The 24,131-nt window shown below is 43.2% G+C and overlaps 1 protein-coding gene across 10 annotated transcripts in view; it reads right to left on the bottom strand.

Annotated features, from left to right (window-relative positions):
• TAFA4 (TAFA chemokine like family member 4) overlaps positions 1 to 24,131 on the bottom strand; it is a 79,052-nt gene that overhangs the window by 39,636 nt on the left and 15,285 nt on the right. For 6 of the 10 annotated variants that reach the window (XM_048316039.1, XM_048316045.1, XM_048316043.1 and 3 more), the window contains 2 exons: positions 5,382 to 5,517; positions 2,219 to 2,334 (listed from right to left, as the gene is read on the bottom strand). In XM_048316039.1, coding sequence (XP_048171996.1) covers positions 2,219 to 2,334; positions 5,382 to 5,517 — 252 coding nt within the window. Of the gene's footprint in view, positions 1 to 2,218; positions 2,335 to 4,012; positions 4,138 to 5,381; positions 5,518 to 8,697; positions 8,768 to 11,940; positions 12,032 to 24,131 lie in introns of those variants that run through there. The other 4 variants (XM_048316037.1, XM_048316036.1, XM_048316044.1 and 1 more) reach the window with 3 other exon arrangements.

The following is a 24,131-nucleotide window of genomic DNA, read 5'->3' as shown; positions in this document are numbered from 1 at the left end:
TCCATCTGAGGTTTGATTATCCATTAGAAAGTCAATCTATATGTTGTGTTAAACAGCAAAGATAAGATGAGGCTGGGAAATGCAGGCCCCTGGAGGAGAGCCCCCCAAACCCTCTATATCCTCTGTGGTGCCAAGAGTCTGATGTAGGGAGTTGCAGAATCAAAGATGGGGTGGCTGCTTCATCTACCACATGGAATCAAAGTGGGATGGGGGTCACTTCAGTGTACATGGAGGAAAACTCACATTTGGGGAAGAACAAGACACCACAGTCTAAAAATGTGCATGGAGGCTCCAGCTTCAAGGGTGTCCATTTGAAAAACAGCTCCACAGTCAGACCAAACTATTCATGAGGAACAGAACCTTCTTTTCACTCACCAGAGAAATCACAGTGCACAAATATGCTTCAAGTCAAGCAACTTGACTGTTTTTGTGGTACCTCTTTGATAGGGTGGAAAGAATTCCTGGTGTCAATTTGAGGTATGTCCTCAAGCATTCTGAAATTTTATGTAAAAAGTATTGTCCTAGTTTACATAATACACTGTGTTCATCACACAAGCCCACAACACAAGATCACTGCTGCCTTATTACAGGTATTTCCCTTAGGTACACAGGCGAAGTGCATCTCGAAAGGACAAAAACAACATTTCTTCTTACAAGACCGCTCCCCAAATGGCAAAAGCTGCAGAAGGCTGCTCTCCAGGTTTTTCTTCAGAGTAGGCTCTAAAATGCTCTGCTATTAACTTGTGATTGTGCATAGACCCCCTTCTTCCTCATTGAAGTGATAAAACTGATTCCCAGAACAAAGCAGCAACATGGTCCATCCTCCAACACTGCATTCACTGGAATCACTCCACAGGCTTTTGCTTCAAAGTGCAGTTATTCTCCATAAACACTGACTGTATTTTACAGCAAACACGAGTGTTGCACAGCCAGGGAAAGCAGAGCAGCACCATTCCAGATGTTATGGGGAAGGCAAGGAGGAGGGTTTGTAGCTCTCAGAGACACAGCAGCTACCTGCAAGTCAGTCAATCCTGCTTGCCAGTTCTGAAGATATTTTGGTGAGCACAGGAGGAGCCTTCAGCTCCTACCTAGACAACCACTGGAAGCAGTCCGGAAAGAGATCAATAGTTTGTCTCTTCTGGAGGATGGAGCCTCTACCAAATGCATCCCCACTTCCCAGCCCTGAGGGGAGTGGATGCTAACATTAGACCTGGACCCACAAGAGTCTGACTCAGAGCTAAGAACATTGCATATGGATTTGAGGCCTAACACCTAATTTAAGAATAAGGCCACATCACAAAGAGCAACACTTGCAGAAGTCCCCAAGCCAGCATGAAGCTGACTATGGTGCTGACAACACAGACCCATCATGGAGTTTGCAGCCAGACTTTTGGCCTCTCCTGAAAGCAGCACTGACAGGTGGCATTTTGTTACCTTAGCTCACCCTCTAGTGGGATCAAAGGTGGCACAGTCTTAGCACAGCTATCCCATTTTATTTAGGACTTGCACAAATACCTTTGCATTAGCACTGGTACATCTTTATTCCTTTCTGCTTTGTCTGCATGATCCTACCAGAGATGTTGCTACAGAGATCCAGTCTGGAAGTCAACCCGGCTTTGTTCTGGGCTTTTTCTATCATTTATAATATGATAGCACATCGTGCCTGGTAGATATTTCCCTACTACAATAGTACATCCCCTCAAATGCAGGATCTTTTTTTGCCTCATTATGCCAGTTAGGAAAAGAAGGGGGGGGGATCAGCAGATGATCACAGGTCAGAATTTGTGTTAGTCAGTGAAAGAACTGGCTAACATGAGTCTGAGGGCTTCGATTTATTGCCCACCAAAGCAAATGATACCATTGTAAAGTCAGTTGATAATGACAGGATTAAGAGGGTGAAGATAAAGATACGTCTCAGAATGTCTTTGGATAAGGATAAAGCAAAATGACACAAACAAATCCCAAAGTCCTAGCGGTCATGAAGTCACTCCAAAAACCCCCTGGCGAGCTTTAGTACATAAAATTACTAGAGAAAAGCCATGAAAATTTACAATAACTCTTTTTTTTCTTGGTGGCGGTGTATTTTTAACCTATTGCACTGATTATAACATGCTGTCAACAGCCTCATCAATTATCCATTGCTAGAAAGTGGGCTCTAACATGCTGCAAGTGGTATTAATTGGTCTCAGTAGCACATAATGAGTTTAAAAGCTCCTACCTGTGTGCCCCCGGGGATGGTGACTAGAGGCGGACAACAATTTACAGCAGACCATTAACACATAGACCAGAAAGAGCCAGTCAGACAGAAGCATTGATTTGGCACAGAATCTCATCCTGGAGGCAGAAAAGGAAGCAGTTGAGTGAAAGAACAATGTGAGTAGGGAATAACATAAAAACGATGTGGGGAAGGAAAAGCTGAAAGGACGTTGAAGAATAACTAATGCATTTATTACAAGGCAACATTCACAAAATCAACTTCATGATTTGGTTGGGATCAACTCTCTGTAAAGAGTTTTTATAATTAGATAATATATATAATATAATATAATTTTATAATTAGAAGCAATGTCTGTCACACATCACATTACCCACAAACACATATTTATAATAACACATTATGAGTGCAATACAGTTCTATGAATGAGAGATAAAGGATGGGTTCTTTTGTCTATTATTAAGAGCCAGCCACTCTCAAATTTAAATATACATATTTATGAGTTGTGCTACTAGTTTTAAACTGCACCTCCCCCAATGACAGAAAATAAATATAATCTTTACTTAACACTTCTCAGGACATATTTACTAAAGCTACCAACTCCCCTGCAGCCATGCACAGAAATTGGCTGGGTCTCCCAAACACACAATATCTGGGAGATTTCCTGGAGATCAGCAGGTTTGCTGAGGATAAGACACTCATGAAACAGCACCTCAGTCAAATATTCAAGGACTCACTTCTCTGCCAGGATGTTGGAAACTGCATCTCAGAAAACATTTGCTCTAAAGAAGGTGTTATTACTCTTATTCATGTGATTCTTAGAACTAAGATCGCAAATCCTCAGTAATTTTTCTGCAAATATCTACAATTAAATCCCTCAACAGCTTATGTTATGCCATTCATCATATAGAAAGGGAATCTAATCATCTTTTTAAACTCAGTTATGATGATTTATTGCTTGCATGATACATAAATGGGTGTTATGTAGCTGAACCCTTAGATACTGTGTTCCATGCTTTCAGCAAATTCTGCAAGCAGGAATACATCAAATTAATTAAAGGCAATTTATAGATTTGCATAAATTGAATCAAATACTGTTTTCATGGCAGTGACGTTAGTCTCCAGTTAATCAGCACACTGGGATTTGGGCAAGCCTATCACGAGTTTATTTGCACCAAAAGGTCCTTTGGGAACTACTCCCCTCTGCAGATTCTAGTTCTGAGTCTTCCAAGTATTTTCTAAAAAAAAATTACCTATATATCTTGAAAATACCTAAGACTACTCAGCTAACCCAATGGTCAAGTGCTGAAGAGATAAGTTTAAAACAAAAAAATCCCAAGCAACACGTGCCTTAGACAGCTCTACTGTCACAACCAGGTGACACACTTGGATGTTGTTTAAATTTGATAAACATCTACAAATTAAACCAAAACAGAGGCCATGTTTTCCCATTTTAAATTGCTTGCATAATTTCCCTTTTTACACTTTGCAAAACAATATTTTTTCTCTAATTGTAAATGTTGGTAGAGCCTAAAAAAAAAAAAATACACTTATTAATATCAAAAGTTAAGAGATGAGAAGCTTGCTGCATGTAAATATATTTTAGCAACAAATACTGGTTTACATTTGAGAAAGAAATACATTGGTGTAAACCCCAGCACCTTCAGCCTACAAACTTTATTAAAAATTACACAAATATTGCAGAAAAAAATAGCTCACCACATCCACAGATTTCAGAAAATGAAAATTATATGTAAAAGAAGCCACAATTTAAGGGCTGGTTTGGTAAAATGGTACCTTTTCTGGCTTTAAGAAGATGCTCTGGTTTGCACACAATATGTTGCCACCCTGAATACAGGAACAATCACCCTGATGGCCTTCTACAGCTGTATATAGGAGCCTTCTGTGAGCATGCATCAAGCCTAGAAGATAAAGACATCACTGCTCCTCACCTACCCTATGAGTACGCTCTTCTGGAGCGCTCCCAGGTTAATTCAGAGCAGCTGAACCTAATTCACCTCTTGCATCCAGCTGAACCACATAATGCCCCTGCAGCTAATGGGATTGAGTCACTGTGAAACCAGCATAAATGTTATTATTGCTGTTGATCCAGCATTAGCCTAACTGCCTGGTAAGTTCTGAAATCAGTGTATCAGAATTTCAGATTTTGGTCATCCAAATCTTTCCCACATAGCTGAACCCCTTTTTTTTCCAGAGAAAGCTGAATTTAACCTTAGTTTTCTTGGTCTCTCCATGAGAAACACACAGTTTACAGCTCATGCACCAGTTATCACTGAATACGATGTCATCATCTGCTCAGCTTCCAATCCCATCCCTCTATTGCTCCGAATGCAAACACTTGGATGCAACCCAAGTATCAGTGGAGATCCCAGCTCTGGTGTCACTCTGATATATCACCAGGAAGACAGAAACCTTCCTCCAGGCTTCCTGAGGTGTGGCAGAAAGCTGGATTTAACCCATAGAATTAATTATCCCAGACCAGGCATTTTCAGCATGTTGTTTCTCGTAGGAGTTGATTGAAGGGGCAGGTGTGATGACGGACAGGTCCCAAATCGTGCATCACGCGCTCAACAGCTGCTATTTCAGCTCTTAAGTGGACCCAGGTGTTCCCACTGTTCCCAGTGCAGGAGCAAAACTGGTCTCGGTGGAAAGGGTCATGTACTGACCTATTTTCAAAAGATTTCCCCAGCTGAGTTTGACTCTTTTGAGATATTAAACAAGCAATGTGAAACCAGGGCTCATCAGATTAACAGGGTAACCTTAGTCCAGTGTAAGAATGTTCAAATCCAGGAATGAATGTATCACGACAAAGCGTCCACTTGGTCATATCCAAACTGAAAGGCTGCTAAAAGCATCCAGCACCATCCAGGTGACACATTTGCAGACTTCAGTCTGCCTTGCAGGTAGACAGGATGCAAGTTTTCAGCCTGCTGATGTAAAGAACTACAAGAGGATCTTTGAAAAGGCAGGGAAAAAATGAAATTTGGCAGACAGATGCAGCAAGGGGTGCTGAGCCCTTCTGCGTCAGTGGGCTGCCGCTTTCAGAAATGTCAAGCCTTCACTCTCTATTGGATTCAAGTGGATATTGTTGCTAACCAGAACAGTGAATCTTCAGTGTCATTTGAAAGATAAAAAGTGCTCTTACCTTGGGGACTTTGCAAGAATTTTGTTCCAGTCAAACACAATTATTTCAGTGTGTTTTTCATAGTTATTCCAGATTCCCATTTGCGGCAGCAAATAAACCTTTCTGCATCTCAGAATTTTTCCTTCACTTCGGGGACCTAGAAAGAAAGCCACATTACACTGCAATTAACATCTGGAATGGTGCTGTAAAATACGTCTGTGTTACCAAAATCTTAGTTTCACAGTGCCATCTACAGGGCAATCTGGGGCAAAAGGCAGCAGTTGTACTGCTCTTTTCTTTCTGAGAACACAGAGAAGCTGTGGTGAGGCAGCTCTGAGATATCAGTGCATTAAGCAAAGGCAGAGTTTGCTGTACTAGGAGTTGCAAACAGAGTGTGTGCAGCTCACTGGGGCCCTATCACCATGTGCTCTCTCACCACCCAGCTGGGAAAGCTGGAAGGTCTAAGACTGCACCATAGTGCAAACACATTGCCACATGGTTCCATGAAGCCTCCAACAGTTTGAACCAGAGATTATTACAGAGTGGGAAAAATCTGTCATTGTCTTCGTAAAGATTTGGCCCAGGCCCTGGAGCCTGCCTCAGGAGCAGAGGGTCACATCCACAGGAGTGTGTCTGGGATTATGCATTACTGCACCCTCTGACCCTGCTGCCTCTCCTCGCTTCCAGCATCACCTCTCACACCCAGCCCACCTACAGCCAGGAGTTACACTTTGAAATCTCCACATGGAAACACTTTTGCAGCAGCACTGACACACATTCCACAGAAAAACGAGCTCAAAATCTCCATTTTATAGACATTCAAGCTTCTTTGCTTTTGCTGTTTATATTTGTTCTCTCACTTCCATCCCTGGGCACAACTTGACCTTCTGCTATTGAAAACATGACACAGAGGAATTTGTGAGAGTAATAACAATGTGGTCTTCACCTACAGAGTGATCACAAAAACCTTTCTCATCCACCATTCTTTTCATTTCACTCTTCCTTGGATCAATTAGAAATTTGCTTTTAAGGAACACAAAATTACACCACCACACTGGAGGGCAGACCATGTCTGGGGTCATAAAAGTACACAGGCAGACACCTTTCAGCAGCTCAGGACAGGAAAGCCCCTAGCTCAACACACTTGCAGAATCACAGAACCTTCCAATCACAGGCTGGAAGGGACCTTAAAGCTCATCTTGTTCCAAACCACTGCCGTGGGCAAGGACACCTTCCACTAGACCAGGTTGCTCAAAGCCCCATCCAACCTGGCCTTAACAGCTCCTTTTTGTTCAGAATGCCATGAGAAAATAGAGTAATTGCTGGAATTAAAGAGGCACCAGGCCAGCAATCTATAATTAATCACATTTTACTCTCTTTGCTTTCCAAGGTGGAGTTCCAGGGTGAGCCAAAATCAGCGGTTCTATCAAATCAGCAGTGAAAATCAAAACAAAATGTAGGCAAAGAGTTGTCTTAAGAAAAAGCACTACCATCCTGTATTAATCCTTTCTTCCACAAATACACATAAAATAAAAAATAAAAATAAAAAACCAGTGTGCCTCAAAAGGCCTATTAAGAAGAAGCAAACAAACAGGATTTTCAATATAGCATTGACTGACTGAAATGGTTATGTGCTACATTTTTACCCATTTCATAATAGGACAGGTAGATAAATATATTCTTACAGTGCTCCTGTAGAAATCAATACTGCAATACACTAACTTGGGTTTTAGTGCTTATCTGTTCCATAATTTTTATTAGAGAGGAAAATAAAACCCTGTGCAGATGCATCTACAGGTAAATACAAACATCAGTGCAACCTGTTCTGCAAACACGTGTTAAACACTGGTAAAAGGCAAGGGAGTATTGATTAGCCCAACTCATTCTAATTAAGTGGATGCAGCAAAAGTGACAGATGATACATCCACCTGCATATCTCCAGGTCTTCTGATGCCTTCCAGGCAGTGATATTTCTTTAAAAAATAGAGTTGTGTGAGGTGACATTAAGGCACACTCGTGAAACCAGCTTCAGCTGGTTTATGTCAATAAAGGAGACAGATCAGAACAGAAACAAGAGGCTCACCTCGTTAATAACTGTAAAAGGAATTCCAGCCTTTTCATGGCAAAAGCATGCTTTGTGTGTGTTTTGTGAACAGTGGGTTTAACTGCTGGCCCCTGTCTTGGCTCAGGGTGACACATGACTTTGGAAAACAGAGCTGCTTGTTTATTTTTATGCAATGAGCTCTAGCCAGTGAGCAGCTGAACCCCACCTCCATCTCCAGCGAAGGTACAGAAAAGAAGGAAGAAGGAATGGGAGAGGGGAAGGGCTCAATTTTCAGTATTTATGCATGGACTGGCCATGAGCAACTCCTGCTTTGCACGAGTTCCCCAGAGGCTACACCACTCCCCTGTGTCAGTATGTAGGGCAAATGAAGATTGTGGGTTCTGGGATCTGCAGGGAATTGCAATGGTCAGGTCTGCTGTGCCTCAGTCCCAGCACAGTCTGTTCTCTGTGCCTCTGCAGTCCAGGAAAATGGGTATAAACAGCATTTCCCTGTACCAGGGAAGTGTGTCAAGAACAGAAACAATAAAGGTCTAAAGTTATTTGAAAACTGTATAGGCACTGTGTAATTCCTTTGACAGATGGAATAAGATAACATTTTAAATTAGGTGCATTTCCTACCAATATTTACATGTTGTAAAATGCTTCTTATGGCTACTTTCTGCAAAGAATAAATTACTAAACCATTTTATGCCATCTTTTATAATAAGCTATTAAATAATTTACAAAACCTCCTTTCATTAAATATTTAAAAGGCCTTAATTTCTCCATTCTAAATAATTCCTCACTTAAAATACAGCTGTGCATCCCTTAAAGTCTCCTCTTGTGTGAAGTAAGGGTGAGAAGGAAAGAAATTTGGGGGCCATATCCTGTTCAAGGGGTTTGCCAGCCTGACTTTAACCCCATTGTCAGCCTGGTTAAACTCTTATCTCCTACTGAATAAAGGACAAAGGGAAACAAAGAGGAAATACAGCAATATCTGACATTTCTTAGAAGAGGGGGGAAAAGATCTAGTCAGGTGACTGTGTGTATTTGAAAATTGCTGCTGTGTGAGGGGAGCTAGAGACAAAAGAGAGGGCTAAAGCAAACACCTACACACTGGCTGACAAACCCAGAGCCCCATTTTGGGGCTAAATCACTATAAACAGGGGAGCAATTCAGTGACAGTACTTGAAGGGGGCTTATAATAAAGAGAAAGCAACTTTTTACACAGGCAGGCAGGCAGTGATAGGACAAGGGGGACAGGTTTTAAATGAAGAAAGCAGAGATTTATACTAGATGTTGTATAAAAGATTTTCCCCTTGAGGGCGGGGAGGCCCTGGCACAGGGTGCCCAGAGAAGCTGGGGCTGCCCCTGGATCCCTGGAAGTGTCCAAGGTCAGGCTGGACGGGGCTTGGAGCAACCTGGGATAGCGGAAGGTGTCCCTGCCCACGGCTCCTTAAGGCCCCTTCCAGCCCAAACCATTCCCGGCTGTGCGCTGATATCGCTCCCCGGCACGGGGCAGCTCCAGGACGGCGGGCGGGTGAGCGCTGCTCCAAATCGCGGTGCGGAGGCCGACCCCGGAGCTTCCCAAAGGATCCCGGAGCTTTCCAAGGGATCCCGGAGCTTCCCAAGGGACCCCGGCGCTTCCCGAAGGACCCCCGCGCTTCCCGAAGGATCCCGGAGCTTCCCAAAGGACCCCGGCGCTTCCCAAGGGACCCCGGCGCTTCCCAAAGGATCCCGGCGCTTCCCAAAGGACCCCGGCGCTTCCCGAAAGATCCCGGCGCTTCCCAAAGGATCCCGGCGCTTCCCAAAGGATCCCGGCGCTTCCCAAAGGACCCCGGTGCTTCCCAAAAGACCCGGGTGCTTCCCAAGGGATCCCGGAGCTTCCCGAAGGATCCCGGTGCTTCCCGAAGGATCCCGGCGCTTCCCAAGGGATCCCGGCGCTTCCCAAGGGATCCCGGGTGCTTCCCAAGGGACCCCGGCGCTTCCCGAAGGATCCCGGCGCTTCCCAAAGGACCCCGGTGCTTCCCAAGAGACCCCGGCGCTTCCCAAAGGATCCCGGCTCTTCCCGGGGATCCATCGGGGCGGTGCTGCCCCCTGGCGGCCGCGCGCCGCCGCCGCAGCCTGTGTCCATGAGGAGCTTCACCACTCCCAGCTCCTGGCAGCGCTCGGGAGCCTCACCCGGCCTCACCGGGCCTCATCCAGCCTCATCCAGCCCCGTCCAGCCTCAGCCGCACGGCTGCGCCGCCAGCCCCGCTCCCTGCGCCCCGCCGGAGCCACCCCGGCCCCGAGGGATCCCGGCCCTCCCGGCAGCAGCGCTCCTCTGTGCTGGCGCCGCCGCCCGTGACAATTAGCGCCTGTCATTAACCACATTAACGCGTCGCTGTCGCAGGGTTCGTGCGTTCAGCCTGTCCTCGGAGCGGGGGCAGCGCGGGGACGTGCTGACCTTCACCTCACAGTGACCGCCGTGCCCTCCAGGTGCCCCATCAGCCCCAGCAGTGGGCGGATACAGGGAAATAACGCGTCTCACATTCTGGATTTGGTCCCTTAACCCTGACCCAGAAATCTCTGCATCAGCTCACGTAACTGCGGCTTGATCTGAAGGCTTTGAGTGTCGGTAAATCCACCTCCGCCGAGTTATTCCAACAGTTAATTAACCTCACTTTAAACACTGCACCTTCCAGCTTGTACCTCCTGATACATGCTGGTTGTTTTCCCAGCTGGCACAACCCACAGGGATGTGTCAGGTCTTTAAAGGCCTTGGCTCTGCCAGTCCTTACACCAAGTAAGGGTTACACCAAGTAGGAAGGCACTGTGCAAACTGAGAGAGGACATAAAGTTACCCATGTAGTACAATGACAGAATCACGGAGTCACAGAATGGTTTGGGTTGGAAGAGACCTTAAAGACCATCCTGTTCCACTACAGGAACACCTTCCAGTATCCCGGGTTGCTCCAACCCCATCCAACCCAGCCTTGAACACTTTCAGCGATGGGGCAGCCACAGCTTCTCTGGGCACCCTGTGCCAGGGCCCCTCCACCCTCACAGTAAAGGATTTTTTCGTAATATCTAACCTGAACATACTCTTTGTTAGTTTGAATCCATCCTCCCTTGTCCTTTCACTTCAGGCACTTGTAAAAAGTCCCTCTCCATCTTTCCTGTAGGTTTCCTTCAGGTATTGGATGGTAGCACAAGACTAAGCTCACAGTGCAAGAAAGTAAAACTTTTATTGGGTCCATTCCGTCTTCCCTTTACTCCCAGAGCTGGCATCAGCTCTTCTGCTTCCCTACAGGAATCTCTGAGGGATGGAGGTCTGGTCGCATCGAGCTCCCCACGGCAAAGTGAAGTGAGAAAGCTCTTTGAACTGCACAAAAATCAGCCAGGCAGGTATCCAAAAAACCACAGGGGCACTGCAGGAGTGCCCAGCCCTCTCAGACCCCAGCAGACTCCTTACACACTTCATGGGCAATTTTTGAATTGTTTTTTATGACATCATGTCCCATTTACGACATCAGTCTCTGCTGGCAGCAGCTCAGTCTGTCATCACAAGTTAGCCCTTTCCACAGGAATATTTCAAAATCTCACTTAACAGCAAGTGGGGGAGGTGGGGAGGAAAAGAGAACAATGCCAGTGAGAGCTAGAGGAAATAAACCCCACAACCTCCTGAGGAGGGAGAACTGAACTGCTGTTATATCCACATAACAGGAGGTATCGACCACACCAGCAGCCAGAGACCATTCACACACTGACAGACATCCTCTGTGCCACAGGTTGGAGGGGGAACTGGGTCTGTCTTCACAGCATTTGGAGTTCTCTAGGGTATATCTGTCCTCACCACCTCCTTTAAACATGAGAACAAACCTTTTGTCTGTTGTGAGCGTGTAAAGAAGATGTCCTGGGAGGTTATCCTGCAAAACATGCCTAAATCACCCTAATTTTCTGGCCCAGACACCACAGATTTCCTTAGTTAGTAGTGCCAGAGTCTCAATAGTGACTTGGGTGGATGATCTCTTAAAAAGGCTTTTCAGTTGGACTCATTTTAAGTGAGAGTCTGTGGCCTCCAAATTTGAGCCAGCAGAGCTCAGGTCACACAGCAGCAGAAAGAGCAGTGCACAGGATCAGGAAACAAATTTGAGCAAGGGACTGAGGGCAAGGAACAGAGGACTGACTGCCAGAAAACCCAAAGTCCACACAGAGTAAGGAGGAGTTTGAAATCAAAGCTGTTGCTTCCTCTGCTCTCTCAACACAAAGTGAGTTCTCATCTTTCCTCCAGGATAAAGACCACCAAGTCCAAGGGACGGCTCAGAGAGCAAAGTGCAGCTATTCTGACTGTCAAATGGAGGCCGAATAGACTCTTTTCTCCATACAGCATTATTTATTATTCATCACCACCCCACTAGGAACCGTTCTGCCAAACTCATGAAAAGGCATGTATCACCATCAAGGTTTCATTTTAAAGGTTGCACAGACTTACCAGTGTGGACAGCCAACACAGGAGATCTCATTACAGCCCAGCATTTCAACTCCTTCAATTACCTTTATCAGAAAGAATTTTTCCTTGTGATGATCCAGGTTCTTTCAGTCCCTCACTGCAGCTCAAAATCTTCTCCACCCCCCTGTGCAAGCCCTGCTCAAGAGATGTGCAGGTTTCAGTCACTTTGTTCAAGGGAGAACAGGAATGACTCCAACCCTGTTCAAAGAGGACACAGAGCAGAGCCAGTGCCCTGCTCCACTCCCAGCTGCCCTCCCAGAAGCAGAGCATCTCTCATCTAAAGCAGGCAGCACACCAAAAAAACATGGAGAGAAACGTCTTTAAAGGAAATCTCTTCAGCAGGATGTTTCAGACACAGTAAAAAACCATTTTCCCCTACTGTAAACTTTGCCTGCCAGGTAGCAAAGCATTAAAGTTGTTGCACAGGTTGTCTTGAGCCATAAAACACTATTTTCTCTACCCTGAACTGATGGAGGAATTTAATTTCTCCCATGGAAGGCAGAGATAACTGACCTGCTATAGAGTAGGTCACTCACCTTCCTTCCCTCTCACCAGGGAGCCAGCTGAGCTGGGTTATTTTGCAGAGGTCACTCAGAGGAGGGAGGAATGGATGGAAGAGATGAAGGAGGAAAACTCATGTCCATTTGTGCCTCTGGATAATGCACTTGGAGGTCCCAGACCTATTCTGGGTGTGTGGTGGCCAGTCCAGGGCTCACATGCAAGAAGCAGATAATTCCTGACTAGGGGTAGCCATTCAAATTAAGAGCAAGAGGCAATCCAAGGGAAATAACATGAAAATTAAAAGTCAGCAAGTGCAAGCAGGTGGTAAGGAAAGGTAGAAGTGACTGTGTCTGTTTAGTCAAGAAAAGAGAGTTTGTTGGAGACATGTCAACTGTCTCCTTGAAGAGGCTTGGTTTAAAGAAGGGCAGGATTTAAAGTGGTTCTCTGTAGCTACTGCAAGCAGCATAAAAATAAATTCAGTGTCCTGCAAAGATTAATTGGTGTGTGCATGAAGAGAAACTTTCTGTGTCTAAGGGGGGGAAACTAGTGGTACAAACGGCTCAAAATCTTGTGGAGCCTGGTTTGTGGAGATTTCTTTAAATTGGATGAACACCTGTGAGGTAGTCAAGGCTCCCCTCTCCATCCACAGGGTTGGATTACATGTTTGCTCAGAGCATGTAGCAGGACTATATATCCTTTATGCCCTGGAGCAAAAAACCACTGAGATATAAATATGAGGTAGTCAGTCACTGTTCAGTGTCAGCCTCAATACCCTGAATCAAGTCAGAGGTTACTGGAGGAAAATCATGGCAGAAACAAACTGAAAATTCTTCCTACACATGTTGGGTTTTTCGTGCAGGCAGAGTCAGGATGTGTTGTATTTAGATATCCTTCTCGTGGTTCTTAAGGTCCTCATGCAACAAAATTTGGTTCTTTCTGGTTCTACTGCATCAGAATATTTTATTCAGTTGTTATTCCCAAAAGCACCTCACTCACAGTTACAGCGTGTCCACTCACACTTCCCTAAGCTGTACTAGGCCCTGACAGTAACAGGACTTGTTACCAATGTAACCTGGTCCCTGCTTTTGTTTCAATTCCCAAAACACTCTGAGAGGCAAGCACAGAGCAGCCAGTTTTGCTTTTAGAACACAAGCATGTTTTATGAGCACTGGATGCACGTTGGCTGATGAAGAATCCCAACTGTCTGGGTATATGGGATAATTGTTCCACTTGGGACTCATTAGCTAATTATTTAAAGATTCTAAGGAAAAGCATTTCATAAATACAGCACTAAATTTCCAGAAGTGTAATTACAGGCTGAACACACATTTTTTAGCACCTGTGTTATTCACTACATAAGCGAATAGCAAAGTACCTTGTGGAGTGCTCTCCCTGCTCTCTGTCAGGCTTGGGGCAGGACAGGATAACTACTAGGAAATTGAAAGGTAACATTTTTTATATTCCCTCTTTGGTAGCAACAACAACACAGCTCAGGGTGATTTTAAACTCTGCCCCTAACATACAGAATCTCAATAACGAAGGGTAAAACTTGCACAGGGTGAGGGAGGCACAGACCAAACAGCCATAACCCAGATTATTGATCTGGTTTTGTCACTTGACTTTGATGCTATGGGATCAGCTTTTTAATCAATGTTAGAAAACATTGTTTGCTTCTCAGTAACTTCCTCAAGTTACTTTGGAAAAACATTGCTCTACTGAGCAGGAGGATTCCAGAATAAGATTCCTGACCCACCAGTTCAGGAATTGTTGCTCAAAAGTAAAAGGTGTCATATGACACTGACAAAAATGAGGCAATTGTATGGCATGGAGATTTGTACATGGGTGAATAAACAACTGCATTTAAAGAAGAACCCAAACTTGTTCAGTCTGGATTCTTGTTAACTCAGCAAAAGCATATTTAGAACCAATCTCAGAGTTTTATTTTCTTTTCTGTTGTTTGACAGCTCTGGCTGGATGGAAGCCCTGCCCATCACACCCAGTGCACCTGCCCTGTCTGTGCATGCACTGGCTCTGTGTGCCTCCAGCAGGCTCTGCCTTTCTCCTTGTAACCAGAAAAATTCCAAATCCCACTAGGAATGCATAAAGCAACACTCAGCTCTTTTCATTTCCAGCAGCACCAGGAACTGCATTCGCTGATGCAAGAGAATTTCAGAAGTCCCATAAATTACATTTTGCTCCTCACATCCAGAAGGAATTTCCTCCATCCTTTCCTTCCTTTCCTCTTCCTGCCCAATCCTTCATGCCTTCTTCTCTGTGAGTCTCAGCCCTCTGTGTTTCTTGCTTGCACAGCACCTCTCCCTGCCTCCCATGGCAAGTTGTCCTGCTTGGCAGCAGACCACGTGTGAACCCCCAACAAAAGGGCTGGGAGGCAGGGGAAGAGAAAAAGATGTCCCATGGCAGGTTAATCATCTGCTGGATGCTGTTTTCATCCCTTCACAGGCACGAGGAAGCCACACAGAGCTCTGGCACTGTTGCAGTGGAAAAGGAGCAAACCTCTAAAGGTCCCAAACACCTTCCTGTGGCTGCACTACCAGGACAGGAGAGCAATAGCCACAGAAAGCTGATAACTGCTCTTCAGAAACAGTAAGAGAGGTGTTAACATGGTATTCCCCCTCAAGCATGTGAATTGTCAGAGGGTCTTCCTTCCCGCACCTGTCACAGCTGAGGGAACAACATGTTTCAATACAGGAGGCTCAGCCAGTGCCTCTGACTGAAGTATGAACCCAGCCAAGCTTTGAATGAGTAATGCCACGTCCTCTTCATGGCTAAGGCTAGAAACTTTCTTTTTTATTTGGGTTTTTTTGGTCTCTCTTTTTTTTTTTTTTCCCTAATAATAATAATTTTCATTTCCACAAAGCTCAGAGAAGCCTGAACATCAGGCTTTCACTTCCCAATCTGCCTACAATGGATTTTTCTTTTCCTGTTCTTCATTCATGCAAAAGCCACTTCATGATCATGTAACCATGTGCATGATTGATGGGAAGAGCAAGGGGGAGGGTAAGTGGTATAATTTTGGTTATGCTTTGAAATGCTCAGGGTTGGAAATGAAGTATGAGATTCCCCCCACTTCTCCTGCCTCTCTTGAAGGCAATTATGATTGCCTTAAAGATGTGAGATCTGTTGAAAGTAACAAATCGTTGATTGTTTATTTTCAGGGTAGACAACAATCAGCTTTTAATCGGCTTCTCATCACCACTAGAGAGCTATTAAGTCTCTTAAAAATAATTAGAAAACAGAAAAGAAAAATCTTCTCCAATTATTTTCATCCAGGAAACTGAGATTTTATGGGGGGAAAAAAAAAACCCAACCAAAAAAACCACCTCAAGATTCACAGGAAAAAAAATCTTTATATGGTGGCACGTTAAGTTCTCTCTTTTAGCAATGAGATATTGTTTGCCAGAGGTTGGATTGTGCTTCCTGAGTTTGTATGAGGTTATGGATATTGGCACTTGAATAAGAAACAGTATCTTCAGTCACCTTGGGCAGACGCTCAGATATTTCTGCCTAACGGTTTTTTAAGGAAATGGATTGCACGAGTCTTCTGTTCCTCTGATTTCTGACTATTCACAGAACCCTGGCTTTCAGGTTCCCACAGAACACATTTTTTTCCATTTTTGAGTAAATAGTCTGTGAATTTCTGTCCTGGGGAAAACAGTACTTAACTGCAGTAAAGAGAGCAACCTCCAAATTTCAATTATGTTGGAATTAGCAACAGGTATGAAACACCTCACATATCACCTTTTGTGGTTTCAGATGGGCAACTGAATAGACATTTCAGCTCACATACAACTTTCCAGAAGCTTTCCCTACAAAAAATGCCAATGTGCCTCATTTAATACTGCCACATAGACTTTAATAGTACACTGCTTGTAACTCAAATGTAACTCAAATTAGTTCAATCATGAGCACTTTGCTGGGTCCTGAGACAACTGCTGCTGTCCTGCCCAGCAGGTATTTGTCTTTCAGGTGATGACCAGGTGGTGTCCTGGCTGTTCCTGAGGTGCAGTTACACCACAAGGAGCCTTTGGTAAGAGACTGGGAGACAGACAGGTTTTGTCACTGTCACATTGCAGGGAACCTGCCCTCCAAAAAAAGTAATGGACTGCAAATCCCTTATGGACTCTAAGGGACAGCTCTCTGAAGAGCATGTGAGTGCTCAGCTAATTAACTTCTCCCCCACCAGGACCCCAGTGGCTGTATCTTTTTATTTTATTTTCTCTATTGCCCATTGGAGGTGAATTGCAATGACTTTAAAAAGGGATTCTTCTTGTCCATCGATCAGTGTTGTACCCATTTGACCTACTAGTGTCTCTTTAAAGATTGATGAACTGGAACACAAAAGTGGAACTCTCTCAGTTTAACTGTTCCCACCTGAGTTTCCTGCACTGTGAGACACATTTTTATAGACGCCCATGGAGTGGTTGCACCATTGGTTCAAATTCCAGGGTTATTGCACACAGCACTTCCATGGCCTGGCAAGAGGCAAGATAGCAAAGACAGTCACAGAACTGGTTTACATTAAAAACTGCTTTCATTAAAAATGTGCTACATCTCAGGACCAGAGCAGGAATTTAAGTCTGCTGCTTTAGTACTGGTCACTAATTAAATGAGAAACGACACCACTAATTTAAAAAAAAATTGAAAAAAATTACTTACTGAATTTATATTTTCCCCTCACCAACTGAAACCCCTCCTTGCAAATGACTAATGTTTGGCTAAGATTGGCAAGAGAGGCTGTGGGCAGCCAAACCTTCACTCACCAGAGGGTACCCCCACACCCAAAAAGGAAGATACAGATTTTTAATTTAGAGTTGTGCCTTGCACTAAGCAAACCCCACATTTTCACATAGTTATGTACTGCCAATTTAGTCTAATACATCATTTTTATACCATGGATGAAGTCCTGTCCACCTCTATCCTCCCTTAAAATTGACAGACAATGCCAAAAATTCACTTCTCTGCTCACAGAAATTGTTTGGTGAGCCAAACCCAAAGAACATTTTCCAGCGAGTGCACCCACCTTTATTTTACCTTCCTGGTCCTTTTTCTAGGCGGATGGCTTTGTGCAAATAGAATAAATACCTGGGTATTTCAGCTTCATTCAGATTGCATGATTTTGAGCAGGTACTTGTGAGTACAAAGTGTCTTGTAGCAGCTGTGTGTCAGAAAGACAGAGGAACCCACTTGGAACACTGATACTGCTGCACAAACCAGAATAAATGGCCAGTGGAGGGTATGGTTTATCATTTTAAATTATTTTTGCTCTCCAGCCAAAGACAGTTGGTTTCTTAAATCATGATTTTATCCTTTCTAATTTGACTTCTCAATTGTACCAGAATTCTTAATTATTTCTCTGCTTGCAATAGCACCATCCAATTTATCACCTGAGCATAGCAGCATAGCATAAATAATCTATTGCCTTTTTAACCTGAAGGTCTCAGCATTTAGTCTTCAAGAATATGAAAAATTTCTAATTGAATAATGGAATATTCCTATGATGGTCACCCTAACTGGAAAGTATTGCTTTCTGAAGTTTCCTGTTCTCCTCTCAGGAGAAGTCAGCAGAGCTCTCTGAATACAGAGCTCAAGCCCAGCTTAAGCTCCATTCCAACACGCTGGACACAGCTGGAGGTTGTTTGGGACCCCTCTGGAGCTCTCACCCACCACCGACCTCTGGCCACTCATGTCCTGAGGTGCATACCCCAAAACACAGAACCACAGCCAGGTCCTGTCTGTGTGTTGAACAGTGTTGACAAAAACCACGAATGAAAGGAAAAATCCAGAGGTTGCTACCCTGGCACAGAGGACCAAGAACAATCTCTGCTGTAAGTGGGTAAATTTCAGCTGAACTTGGAACAGGATTTTTTTTTAAAAAAAGCCTCTAAGAAAGATCTGCTGAGCACCATGTAATAAAAATACAGACAGACTGGACTTGAGAGGTTTGCAATTTCCCTTGGCTCTTATTTACACCTCTGATTCTGACAGTCCTGTTCCGGACAAGAAACACTGGCTCCCATCCATATTAACAGAGCAAGATCCGTAGTATGGCACATCTCAGGGACACAAATATTATGTTTAATCAAGAGCTGAAGTAAGACTAAATGAGTAAAACAAGTTAAAGTAAAGTCTGAAGCGCCAGAGTATCCTCAACACTTTGCAGTTTGGCAGGGCATTGCCGGGTGGAGCAGACAGAGTGAAATTTGCTTCCCAAATCACGTTCTATTGTCAAACCATCCTGTGGGAGCTCTACAGAGACATCCTGCTCAAATCATGCCCTGTCTGCCAAGCAATGCCTTACCCAGAGGTTTTACAAAGTGTCCCCCACGCCTTCCCATTACAGGTATGGCCCACCTACAAGCTGCCCCTTTTCTCAGCACCCAGCTGAGTCACTTCAAACAGGACAGCCCTGAGTTAGAAGAAGGCCAAATCTGCAGATCTTGGTGAAGCATCTCTGTCCTACCCTGGAAACCAAACAGAGATGTCTAAAAAAGACAGGAATAACTAAACTCCAGCCCAGCCACTGGGCAGTACATTTGCCACAGAAAGGCAGTGACCCAAGGGCCTGAAGCAGCAGCTTGGGCGTGCTTGTCCAATGATGCATTTGTAGCTGCACTGAGATTTGAGATTCAAGCTTGAAAACCAGCATGACTCAGGAGTTCCTTAGAATTGAAGCATGAGGACTGTGAAAGCCTTATTGCAGGTGCAACACCATACACATCATTATTCCCACCAGCGAATCCGCCCGTGAGACTGGTGTGGGTGCCTGCTCTGTTAATGTGAGACCAAAAACCCCCGTGTGTGCGACACAGAGGAGCCCTTCCAGCACAAGGCTGTTTGTCTCCTCCTTTAATAACATCAGCTACCACATCTTAATAGAGCAGCTCCTCCTCACAGCTCCTCCTCCACCCTGTGTACCCTGATGATGCCTCCTCGATATTAAAAGCAGCATCGGATGAAAGACGGAGGCCCCAAGACGTCCTTTTTTTCATCATGTATAATTTGTAATGCTAGTCAAAAAATAGCAAGCAATTTAGCCTGGAAGTTTGCCAGCTCAGATATTCATAGCACATGTGATCAAACACAAGAATTTGCCAGTCACTGGAAAAACAATCAGGCTCTGTAACCTGACTTCACCGCCGAGGACAGAGCCTGTAAACATCCCTATTGATCAGGGCAGAACTATTTTCATCAGGCTGCACTGCTCTGGACGTTAAACATCTGCAGAGTCAACGCCTACACAGCTGAAGTTAGGGGAGATAGCTCCAAGAATTTAACATTCCCAAGACATGAGCAATTTCCAAAAGAATTGGCGGCCAAAGACACCATGAAATTACACTGAAAATTGAAAAAAAAAAATCATAAGTGGCTTTTATGTAAAAATCCAGGTTATCGTACAGCTTATTGACATATACAACAAATTGAAACAGTTAATTCATCTTATTAGCTTCCACTGATAATTTTTTAATTAAGTTACTTGTCTTTATCTACATATTTAAGAATGTAGATCTTTCATTATTCATCTCTTAAAGAAAATCAATGTTGTCCTGATTTGCTACAGCTCAAACAAGGGAGCAGTATTATCTATGCTAGGACTGACTAATAGAAAAAAAGTTCATTAACTTTATTAACAAGCCCTAAGAAAATGCTATTGAGCACATTTTCATACTCCTAAAAGTTTGAATTATGAACCAAAAGTTTAATAGTGTTCAGTATCACTAAAATACACATCATGATTTTTTTTTAAATGCTTAGAAATAAAAAAGGAAAAGGTAGAAAATTATTAAAACAGTCTAATAAAATGTTTTAGAAAAGTCAGCCCTAATTCTGGATTATATTATAAAAACCACTAGCAGAATAGCTTTATATTCTGGTTTTTATTATTTATTAATTATTACTCTGCATTTTATTTATTACTAAGAGACTGGAAGCTCATCTGTAGCACTGGTTAGATGCGAGTGTCTAAATGCCTATCCACCACATAGTTTTGAAATATTTGCACATCAAAACAGACTCTAGTTTTACACTTGGGAGTCTAAACCTTTATAAAAGACACTGGGAAAAGAGTAAACTTTGAATCTCAGTTTCTGGAGGAAACAGATTTTTTCTAGCCATCTAAAGTGTCCTTTTCTTCTCAAGGTGACCTTAAGTTTCAGATTTGTAAAATGGTTTCCTCTTGTGTTCAATCCTACTGTGTAATAAGTTTTAAAAACGACTACTTATCTTCTTTAATATATTAGTCATATACAGCAGGAGAAGCCTCTGTGGGAATTTTTGCTATCGGGTTCGCTCAAGCCTAAGTCAATGCTGATTTAGAAAACATAACTTACCCATAGTAACAAACAATCAGGGGTATATTTATTGGAATAACATCTTTCCATTCTCCTCCAGCGGCGTGTTTCGTTTATCAGTTGCAGTGCTGCAGATTGGGGGATATTTACAGTGACCAAGGCAATTTGAAAGTAATGCTTTGATGTTGCCCATCTTATTACAATTTTACAAGCCTGAATCGCTGGCATTTGGCAAAACAAATAGATCTGATGGTTCTGAAAAATGTTAATGAAATGCAAATTAGCCAGGCAGGTATAAGTTTTATTTATGTCAGAGGAGTGAGAGTTGGTGCATTGCTCAGAAACTGCCCATTGCAGAAGTTATATTTAATGAAGCTGAATTTTTTTTAGATTTTGCCTTGCTAATCATGACCTCGGCTGCCTGCATCATGTAATGACAATAATGAATAAACATGCTGTGCTTATGAAGAACTAGAACCTAACAAGCTGATCAATTGTTAATTCTATAAAGTGACTAAAACGTGTCTCCACTATCAATAAGTAAATCAGCTTCTATTCGCAGTACTAATGCACCTTGTACATATCCTCCAGCTATCCTGCCCTTCTCTGTAATAATGTAATTATCAGTTTGGTCATATTTAAGTACAACCTGAATGAGATTTGATATTATTTTTGTCTTGAGGGTGGAAAAATAGGAGGAAAAATTGTTTGGATATTTAAAGAGACACAATACATTTATTTGGAGGATGCAGATTTTCCACTTGCCCTCCAATTAGTTATATAAAATTATTCTTTTGAAAAGCAATTATTTTACAGCATTATTCTTAAATCATACAGACTATTATCAGACAGACATTCCAGAGAAGAAGGCCTTTTTATTATTAAAGCCCTTTTGCTCTAAGCCTCTGTAACAAAGACTTTAACAAAAGACAACAGTGCTCATTAACTGTAACAGAAGATGTTTCTTCTGTAAGGGAAAAAAAATAAAAGCATTTAAAATAAGACTAATTTGGCTTTATTCAGGCTTTATTTTTCCTCTTACATGAGGAAAACACAGAAGGCAGATCAGATCTCTAGCCATAATACAATTACGTATACTCCAAATATGCGAATTACAAATAGCAGACCGTCTCCCCTACATTTCCAAGCAAGATTTAGCAGTAATAGTTTATCCATTTCTGAAGAGCATGTTCAAGAAAAAGAATGTTTAACACATGCAAAACCCAGGAGTTTTGCTTGAATTATGTTTTCCTTCTCATTCCTGGAGCTGTCTGCAAAGACACTGGGAGAAAGCAGCTTCCTGTTCATCCACCCAAAACCACCACCCACCACAGTCTGGGGTGCAACCAGTGAGGAAAGCGCACCTGGAACATTTCACAGGTGAATGGTACCCACTGGCAAGGTGAGTAATTGTATTTAAAGTGGCTGCACTAATTGTATTTAAAGTGGGTGCCCCTTTTTCAGAGTTATAAACAGTAATTATTCTTAAATGTTTACAGCTTCTGTGACTATTCTTCTATTGTTAAACTGAAATATATGTCACAAAAATATATGAGAAGCATTGCAAGGAGGAAATGTTCTGGAGGGAAATGCTCTTATGTGTGTGGATGAGCTCAATATACCAATTAATTTCTAACACTTAACGAAGTGTCATTCTCAGGTGGAAGGTTACAGTCTTTCTGCCAGAAGTTGTCCCACTTCACCCCAGATCCATCTCTCCATGACAATTCGGTGTAGAAAAGGAGGGATAATCCTTTTTACCTGCTTCTCTCTTAAGACAATAAGCACAGGTTTTTAAAAGGTATTTGATCTAACAAATTTTTGTTCTTTCAGTGGTCCCTGAACAGAAACAGATCTATTATTAAACAAAATCAGAATTAATCATTTCAGCAGCACACCAAAAATAGGGGATAGTTTCGTACTAAAATAATTATTTCGCTTTTTTCCTCCTTTAGCCCCAGTTAAGCCCATACACCACATCACTGGCAGGTATTTCCACAATTAAATTGTTACTCCAGTATACTTTGCAGTTAAATAACCCAATTTCAATTACTCTGTGATGTGCTTCCACAATAAAGGATATTAACTCCGAAGTTCAGAGGCACTGTTTAACGGAGTAATGTAACAGGAACATGCACACATGACAATCTCTCTGTGTTCCACAAAATGACTAAAAATCCTTTTTTGAGATTCAGTGGCCTGTTTTATGTGCAGGTGCACTCACTGCTGTAGATCTGTGTTTGGGGAAATTTTCATAGCACTTGACTTCTAACCATGGTGCTTCAGAGCCATTAAACTGGCAGTGCTCAGCACAAATAGTAACACAGTCAACACGAGCCTGCCAGACAGCCAGGATCAGGCTTTTACACCTGCCTGGATCCACACTGGGCCAATTCCAGTTGCATCCCAATTTTCTTCAGGGAAGAAGGAATGCCGCAGAGCAGGGCAGCCACGACACCTTCTGTCATTAAGGTTATGAAGAGTTCCTTCACACTATCTTACTTCCTCCAGGAATAAAACAAATGGGTATCCTGAGTACAGCCCTGGCATTGCCACAGACCCTGGCATTGGCCAGAGGAGGAGGTAACAGCAAAGGGGAAGAGATGATCCCTTCTTCCTCCCTAGTAACCCTGTCTGCTGAGCATTCACCAGGAAGCTGGAAGGAAACCAGCAGGGAACACGGGCTTCCTGAATGCCCAGTGAAGAGACCATCACCAGCAACCAGAGCTTCTCTATTTTCAGAATTATCCTAGAATCACAGAATGGTATGGGCTGAAAGGGACCTTAGAGTTCCAAATCCCTCCTCCTGCTGTGGGCAGGGACACACACCTTCCACTAGACCAGGTGGCTTCAAGTTCCATCCAACCTGGCCTTAAACACTTCCAGGGATGGGGCAGCCACAGCTTCTCTGGGCAGCCTGTGCCAGGGCCTCACCACCCTCACTGTGAAGAATTTCATCCCAATATCCAATCTAAATGTGTTCTCTTTCAGTTTAAAGCCATTCCCCCTTTTCCTGTCACTACAAGCCCTTGTAAATTATAGGGAACAGTCTCAAAGACTGATTTAAGCAGGGCACTATAACTCCCCTGCTTCTGTCATAGAAGCCATACTTCCATTAAAGAACTCAACCACACCTGTTTAATAGTTTAAACTGAACAAGAAGTTTCATTTAGGAGTCCAAGCTAAGTTAGTTTAGCCAGGAAATTGTAATATGGATGCATTACATTAAATTCTGAAACATGGCATTTCTCTTCCTGTCTCCAACATTATTAGCATCTTACAGTGGCTTGAATTAAAAAAGAAACATTTATTTTATCACCCTGATATCAGCCCGCTGCAATATAACATTTTTGAAACAGGGAAATATCACAGCTTGGCATCATAAATTCAACACTGCAACAAGATAAATCCTTCCCATTAATGTA

Source organism: Corvus hawaiiensis, chromosome 11 (assembly GCF_020740725.1).
Source record: "Corvus hawaiiensis isolate bCorHaw1 chromosome 11, bCorHaw1.pri.cur, whole genome shotgun sequence".
Taxonomy (NCBI): Eukaryota; Metazoa; Chordata; class Aves; order Passeriformes; family Corvidae; genus Corvus; species Corvus hawaiiensis.
Note: the sequence above shows the minus strand (reverse complement) of the source record. Positions and strands in the feature narration are given on the sequence as shown.